Source organism: Otolemur garnettii, unplaced genomic scaffold (genome assembly GCF_000181295.1).
Source record: "Otolemur garnettii isolate 467f Iridium unplaced genomic scaffold, OtoGar3 scaffold00124, whole genome shotgun sequence".
NCBI lineage: Eukaryota > Metazoa > Chordata > Mammalia > Primates > Galagidae > Otolemur > Otolemur garnettii.
This window is the reverse complement of record NW_003852519.1, coordinates 3385836-3394337: the sequence shown is the minus strand read 5'-3', so window position 1 is coordinate 3394337 and position 8502 is coordinate 3385836. Positions and strand designations below refer to the sequence as shown.

At 43.2% G+C, this 8502-nt stretch overlaps 1 protein-coding gene across 1 annotated transcript in view; it reads left to right on the top strand.

The window, feature by feature from the left end:
• Window positions 1-8502, top strand: part of GUCY2C (guanylate cyclase 2C) — an 82336-nt gene that overhangs the window by 8368 nt on the left and 65466 nt on the right. Inside the window, exons 2-5 of the mRNA XM_023517909.1 lie at window positions 1308-1372; window positions 4313-4528; window positions 5624-5745; window positions 7194-7290. Of these exons, the coding sequence (XP_023373677.1) occupies window positions 1308-1372; window positions 4313-4528; window positions 5624-5745; window positions 7194-7290 (500 nt within the window). The remainder of the gene's footprint in view (window positions 1-1307; window positions 1373-4312; window positions 4529-5623; window positions 5746-7193; window positions 7291-8502) is intronic.

The following is an 8502-nucleotide window of genomic DNA, read 5'->3' as shown; positions in this document are numbered from 1 at the left end:
ATCTAGGAAGTAGGAAGAACTTCAGCCGTGTACTATCTGTACACTTGCAGTGGCATAGAGGGGAATTATTTTACTTTAAATTGATCTGGGGTGGGGAACCTGTGGCCTTGGGGCTACACGTGGCCTTCTGGATTCTTGAACATGGCCTTTTGACTAAATCCAGACTTTACAGAACAAATCCTCTTAAAGGGATTTGCCTACTCATTTGCCTTTGTGTCCCTCAAGAAATATCACATAAACCATGTTTACAAACATCTTTTAAGGCAACACCAGAAATCTCCTTTGCAAGTCATCACCATATGTCAGGTTACAGGTTAAGTGCTTATAGCCTGAATCTGACAGCTAATTTTAAAGCAGTAACTCGTGTCAAAGGATGGACATGGGAAGAGAGATTCTGGCCTACTTCCTCCTCTCAACTCTAAACTCCTAACCCCAATCAGAGCTTTAAGAAACTAAAGATACTGCCCGCTCTCTGGAGACAGGTAGGTGTGTGAGTTCCCTAACCCTAACCCACAACAACAGAAACTGAAGAAAAGGCTAAGAATCACTTCTTGGACACCGGTGTGTGTAGCCATGGTTCTAAAACCTCCATCAGTAATGTCACAATGGGCAGAGAGGCCAGACTCGTGTCCCCAAAAGTGGCTGATCACAGGGGTGATGCCCAATCTTGGGAGGGTGCGGAGTGAGTAGGGTAGTTTGACAAACTCCTTGTCACAACTCCAAGAGTGTGTGCTTCTGCTTTCTGCTTTTATAGAGAGAGCCAGGGGTGAGATGCGCCCAACCAGGTTCCCCTTGAGAAATTGGAGGAAAAAAGATCAGTAATCACCCGGTCCATCCCATTGCGTTTTGTTCACTTTGGCCCTGCTATGTAGCTCTCCCTGAAACTGAAACTTGCCCTCGCCCTTCAAAGCACCTCCAAATCTCACCTCTCCACAATCTGGTCTGCTGATAGCTGCTTTAAAAGTGGTCTAGCCTGTCAGTTCCTCTGCCACTGTTCCCCATCCTCCACTGGTGATGAATCCAGGCTCACCTCCAGGCAGCGCACCTTTATGGAACACCTTCCTCTCCACTCTCAGCCTCTCTTCCCTCCCAGACCCCTTCGTGCCTTAGTCGGCCCTGCCTGGCCCAAGGCACCCTACACTGCTCCTTTCTGTTCTGTCCAGGCATTCTGGGAGGCCCGCCTCCTAATCTTCCAGGAGCTGTCCCTTTGTCACTTCTTCCGTGTCCGTTGCATAATTTTTTTAGTTTGAGGGATTAAAACCGAATCCCTAAAACCCTAGTTGTGTGTTTTTTGTTTCCTCCTACAGAAAGAAGAAACAGTGGGCTGTGCCCTCATAGGGCCCTCGTGCACGTACTCCACCTTCCAGATGTAGTAAGTAGTTTGCTTCGCTGTTTGTTGTCTTAATAGTATCGTGAATTGAAGTCAAGGTTGGACATTGCAATTTAACTGGTTCCTCCAACAACAGTGTTGTCAGCGCATCACAGTCAGGCGTGCTGAGGCGTCAGCATTGTGCCGTCTCTCTGTAACTTTCATCCCTTTATCCAGATAACTTTACGTTTGTTCAGTGAGGGGTGAATCACCGCAGCTGTTCAGCTGAGTTACTAGCACCTGAGCTTAAGGAGCAACGTGGTGTAGGTAAAAAGAACGTTGACAGGAAGCAGGGGAGCCAGTGAAGTTGGACAATTTGAGGAGTTAAATCAATAAAATATTCACATCGGTATGGGCAGAGGGCAGGAAAACGCAAAAGGAAGTGAGCGCCTCAGGCTGTTAGAGGGGCTCTAACCGTGGGTCTGTGAAAGGAGGGAAAATGACAAGCCTTTATTCCATAGGGTTATTGGAGGATTGTATCAGCAACATGTTGAAGTACTTTGCACAGTACTCTTAGCATCTGAGAAAAAAGCTTCCAATATATTTTAGAATGGAAATATGTTTCTGGCTTTGGGAAAATCACTCTTTCCCTCCCATTCATTTCATGCAGTGTAATTTGCATCAGTGCAAAACACTTTGTTCTCCTGATCATGCCTTTGCCAGTCAAAATCCCTCTCAAATACCTTTCTTTCACCTGTTCAGGCTGACCCTGAGTCAAATATTGTCTTTTATCTACACAGAGAAAGTTCTGTAGAAAGATTCCTTGCAGTAGATTTCAGAGGGTAAACAGACCTCTGAAATTTCTGTTGAAAAGTGCTTTTTTTTCCTTGAGACAAAGTCTCACTATGTCGCCCTCAATAGAGTGCTGTGGGATCACAGCTCACAGCAACTTGAAACTCTTGGGCTTAAGCAATTCTCTTGCCTCAGCCTCCCAGGTAGCTGGGACTACAGGCACCCACCACAATGCCCAGCTATTTTTTTGTTGTAATTGTTGTCTGGCAGGCCCGGGCTGGGTTTGAACCCTCCAGCTCAGGTGGACATGGCTGGTGCCCTAGCCACTGAGCTATAGGCACCGCGCCTGCAAAATGCTTTTGGTGCTTCACCCCCATGGTACAGACAGATGCTCAGGCCCACAGCATCCCACCAGTACATCCCACCAGTACACCACACTTTTTAAGTCCATCTTCTGTGACAAAATGTAGACAGGTACAGACTCTTACTCTTCCTTGCTCTCGTTCCCAGCCATCATCTAATAACTTGGTAATATTGCTATTGAGTACAATCAGAAGGAAAGGAGGATTGGGAAAATCAACTCACCCTTGTATGTGCAGGGAAGCATTTTAGTGGTGTGGGAGGAGAGTAGAACCCAGCCTCTACCTAGCCAAGGACTCTGCTGACCAACACAAGGCAGAGAGCAAAAGCTTCCACCAGAGAAGTGCAAACGAGAAGCGGCAGAATGCCCAGCAAAAAAGGGTCCCCTCTGGGTGAGGGGGGCCAAACTTTGAGAGGAGAGAGACTTCATGAAGGAGATGGTATCTTTTGCTCATTGAAGACTGGGTAAAATTTTAATGAGAGGATAAGCTTTCCAGCCAGGCAGAGAGAGAAGTCTACATAAGAAGCAAAGAAGCAGAGAGGTGGCGGACTTTTGTGACAGTCTGCATGAACAGGAGTTCGGGAAATGTATAGAGGAATAATAGAGACAGAAGACTAGAAAAAGTAAGTGGGGCCATGCCTGGAAGTTCATGGAAGGGAAGTCCAGGTGAAGGATGCATTTCATGAGATTTACGTCAGAAACCACTACGGTTTGTGCCATGAGAAGAAGCTTAACTTTGAAAAGAATAATTGGCCACAGTGTGTAGGAGAGAGACAGGCAGGGACTAATGTCAGGAAAGTCAGCGGGGACAAGGGCCTAAACCAGTAACAGAGCTGTGGAGGCAGGACAGGAGGATGGCTGAGAAGAGAGTGGAAGTAGAATCAAGGGAACTTGAGAACTGATTGGCTGTGGGGGGGAGGGACAGAGAGTAGCCAAAGAAGCCTTTGAGATAACAAAACACTACAAGAAATGGAAAAATCAGGGTAAGGAGCAGTTCTGAGGAAGAAAAGAATTGATACATCTGCTATAAACACGATGAGTTGGAGATGCGAGCCTGGACCCTGAAGGTGGGAGGTGTTGTTTTCCTTCCTTCATTAGCTATACCCTGAGCACCCGCATACCAGCCAGGCAGACGGGCGATGCTGAGGGGACAGCCAGGCATGACCCCTGCCTTCAAGGAGCTTACAGATATTAAGTTCTAATGGGGAAGATAGATATTAAACAGAGAAAGTAATTACCTGGTCTTGGGTATCGAGGAAAGTTTTTCTGATAAAGAGATGTGTAGTTGAGGACCTGAGAAATGAATGAGTGATTCTGGCAGAGAGGCAGGGCAATATCCTTCCTGGCATTTGTCAGGCCTGCTTGGGGATGAAGCTTGATATATTTAGGGACGTACAAGAAGGTCCAGGTGCTGAGCAGGGGAAAAGCTCTCAAATCTTTAACCGATGTCTGTCTCAAGGACAGCTCACAGCAATGACTGCATGGAGGAAGAGGTGCAGCGGGCACCTTACACTCAACGGTGGCTGTGGCGGCCCATCCTCTATTTCCTTAGCACTACGTCCCAGCCCAGATGCCACGATAACTCATTTTGGAATAACCAGTTGAACAATATGCTGTGTTTCGTGAATAAACCCCCCTCCAATGTGCTTGAGACATAGCACATTGTTCAATGAACGTTGCTTTAGTTTCCTGTGTGTGGGAGGGACACCTGTATGAATGAGAAACCTGCCCTTGTGACCCGGTTTCGTTCTTGCCCTTATATGGACATGTTGAAACAGGTGAAAAAGGAAGCTTATTTGTGCTACTTAAGTTAATCCTGATCCTGGTTTCTTTCTCACCTCTTGGCATAGCCTTGACATGGAGCTGAGCTACCCCATGATTTCAGCTGGAAGTTTTGGATTGTCGTGTGACTATAAAGAAACCTTGACCAGGCTAATGACTCCAGCCAGGAAATTGATGTACTTCTTGGTTAACTTTTGGAGGATCAATGATATGCCATTTAAAACATTTTCCTGGAACTCTTCCTATGTTTACAAGGATGGCACGGAGTCTGAGGACTGTTTCTGGTAAGCAAGATCATTAATATTCAGCTAGCCCTTGCTGTGGAGAGAAGCCAGGGAGTCATGGCAAGTCACCTATTTGTTAGCTGACGTGCCTTCCACCTCTAACAGTGTTGGGAATGGACACCAGCCCGCTATTTTACACAACATAAGAGCAAAGAGGCCAAAATGAATATCGAGTTGTAAAAATAAGCTACGTAGATTGCATCTGCAACACTTTCTAGTTTCAGAAGTACATTCACATTAGTTTTATTGATTCCCCAGGGTAAATTCTCTGAAGAAAACAAGTAATATAACCCCCATTTTACAGATAAATAAAATGAAAACTACAAGTTAGGGTTTTTGTATTGCTGTGTAAGATATGATACCAGAGAATGAGCGTCCTGATTGTGCCTATATTTGTTAGAAAAAATTTCTTTCACACCTTTCCAGAGGAGCGAGAGGTGGGGAGAATAGGAATAATGGGCTCCATTGCTAAAAAAAAAAATTGCAAGGTTCACTCAACTCCAATGAAAGTAGTCGAGGGAATCTTCTGATCAGGTAACTGTTACTCTCAGGATGTGACTTGGTTGTGCAGTCTTCCTCCACCTAAGTATGCAGAAGAGTAAGGTGAAATGCCACCAGGGATATGCCCAAGGAAGTACAGGAATCAGCCCTGAGACCTCATCTTAGAAACTTTAGGGTGAACTTAGAACACACAAAATTCCATTTCACATAAGACGGAAATTATTCCTATCAACTCTGAATTGTCGTACTGTAGATTCAACAGTTTTAAACGTATCTGTGATAATGAGACTGGTTTGCAGAGCAGAGTAGAATCTTCCTTCTGCAAGGAGCAGGAAACCATCACAAGGGACCCACCAAAAGTCCACTACGTGCACATATATGGGAAGAATCCCTAACCCACCGCGTACTTCCACTAAATTAGCTGTTCGCAATGCATACCAGTGGTATCATGGTGTGCTGTGTCTAGTATGTTAACAGTGGGAATGAATTTTAGAAGAATGAGTCCCAGGCCAGATCTGCAAATATAAGGTGAAAGGCGTGGAAGCCCCTAAGGGAACTGAGCTGGTTTCTTGGTTTCTCTTTTTCCTGTTCTAGGTACCTCAATGCTCTGGAGGCTGGAGTTTCCTATTTTTCCCAGGAACTCAGTTTTAAGGAGACATTGAGAAATAAGGATCAGTTTCAGGCTATCTTAACAGACCGCAACAGGAAAAGCAATGGTAAGAAGACAAAAAGTTCGTTTTTTTTTTGCCAATTTTTGCTTCTACCATCTCTTTCTGAGTCACTTAGACAAATCTAGCACTGCAGGGCTATTATCTTTACCTGTATATATTTTGTGTATTTGGGGAGGTGCGTAACTTCATGTGACTTCATTATATGTGGTCTCATTCCTTTCATTGACTAATACTACTAAAAGTAGTATTGAGTAATTATATTAACATAACAAAAGTAATGATAATGCTAAACTCCAGCTTTCATAAATGGAAAGAATACCATGACCCACTATCAGTGAACTGCTTTTTAAGTTCACCTCGATGCGACTTACTATTGGATTTGTGACTAATCCTCACGCATTCTGAATCCTGATACCCCCAGTGTCCAAAAGGGTAAATGCATTGATTATACAGCCTCGGGAAAAATCACAGGACAAGCAAAGATCCTCTTGCCTTCCTAATCTTTCTGTATCTCACTAACCCAATGGTCTCCCAGTTACAGGCCAAGTGTAGAAGGCTAATGGGATAAAATCATCCTAAGTTATTAGGGGATTTGGTAGAGTTCCCACATAATTCTGTCTACAGACAAGAATATCTCAGAAGCAAAGGAATCGATTGTGGGAATTTCAAGGAAAGAGCCTTGCTTGGCAGATTTCCTGATACCACTCAGATCGTCTACTGCCATTACCAAGCAGGGGATACATTACGAATGTACCAGTTGCAGACAAATATGAAGAAAGGAGAAGAAGTATAAAATTATTTATATCCCTAAAGAGTTTACAATTCAACTAAATACACAGCATATGAAAAGATCTACCAAAGTGTCTCCCAACTCCTGTTACTCTTACAGCCTTGCATTCCCTAGGCAGCTGGCTGAAATTAGTGGTGGAACTTCAGATTGGACACTGTCACTGACATAAATAAGATGGAGTTTTAAGTTAAGCTCCAGACACAGCCCAGGGAACACTGTTCGGGAAGACTTCCTAAATTCTGCCCACATTCATTTTTACTATATCGTTTCCAACCACTTTTATAAGTCGTGAGGTGCCCTTCACTTTGCTATGAAAATAGCTTTTGTAACCACTCCAGCCTAGTATGATGGAATAAACCCTAAACCAAGACTCATAAACTTGACTGTGAGAGCTATCTTCTATCATCTACTAGCTCTTTGACCCTTTGGCACCTTGGTTTCAGCCTCTTTAAGTCTATAAAATGAAGGGAATGAGCTAAGTGGTTTTTTCAAAGATCTCACGTAGCTCTATTCTGACTCTACTAGCTGTAAATGAAAAAATAATAAAAATTCAGGAGAGAATTTGAGGAACTGGTGTTAATCTTGTTAATCTTAAAAAAAAATGTAACATGTACATAGTGGATTCAAATTCCGGCAACTGTGTTTCCCCCCATGTGTGTGTGGACCATCATATATTTCTCCCCTTGTCCTGCTCTCTTCTCAGTGATCGTTACGTGTGGCACACCAACCAACATCAGCACCCTCAAGGGTAACCACACAGCGGCTGAAGACATTATCATTATTCTAGTGGATCTATTCAAGTAGGTATAATATTTGGAAGAAACTGCTTCCTTCCAGAAAGGACATGTTCCAAGGATTTGCTGGAGACCTTTTCTTTTCTCTTGCTTTGCACAGCCTCTTATAGGGCTCAGTAGAATGGTAATATCCCAACTAAAGTTCCATTCTTTCTTCTTTTTTTGTTTTTTGCCTTGCAATTATTGAATAATTTATTCTACACATTCTGTCTGTCCCATTTTTTAAATTTCGGGTTAATCCAAGGTACATACGATTGGGTTACGTTATTGGCATTTGTAAGATAAAGTCCAACGTGTACCATATCTCCCTACATTGTACCTGATAGGTGGGAACTTACCGAGCCCCTTCCATATTAATAGTAAATAAACTGCTAAGTATGGTATCTATACTGAATTAATCTTCTTTTTCTTGGCTGGGTGTGGTGGCTCACACCTATAATCCTAGTATTCTCAGAAGCCCAGGCAGGAAGATTGCTTGAGAGTTTGAGACCAGCCCAAAGAAGTGTGAGCCCTTGTCTTTATGAACATTAGAAAAGTAAGCCATTGTGCCGGGCACCTGTAGTCCCAGCTACTTGGGAGGCTGAAGCAGGAGGATCGCTTGAACCCAGTACTTTGAGGTTGCTGTGAGCTAGTTTGACACCATGACCCTCTAGCCTGGGCAACACAGTGAGACTCTATCTCAAAAAAAAACTTTTTTCTTTTTCTTTAATATGTTATTTGTTATTTTTTTCTGGTTGAAAAAAAATTCTTTTTAATTTCAGGTTAGTGTGAAGGTATAAACAACCAAGTCACAACATTTGAATTTGTTAGGTAGAGTCCCTCTTGTAGCTATGTCCATCCCATTCTTTCTTAATCACACCCTCATTCTTGAATCAATTATAGCATTCATTTATGAGACCTACTCTGTCAACATCAGCATCCTGATTTACAGCCTGGTTTTAAGGTCTTTGTCCAGGAGATGACGAATCACCTAATGACTCAATAATATTATTCCTGGGAATGTAAGCCACATTTTTCCCTTCAGTTGCTAATGACCTTTGGTCCTAGATTACTTTTACCTCTGATAAGAGTAGAGTTTCAATTATACGTCTGATTTACAAAATCATTCTTTGCCCTCTGTAGCACAGTCACGAGGTAATGACTTCTTTGGGAGTAAGGCGAGCAAATTTTAGACAGAAGAAACACCTTTTGTCACATCCCTATCTTTTTTTTTTTTTT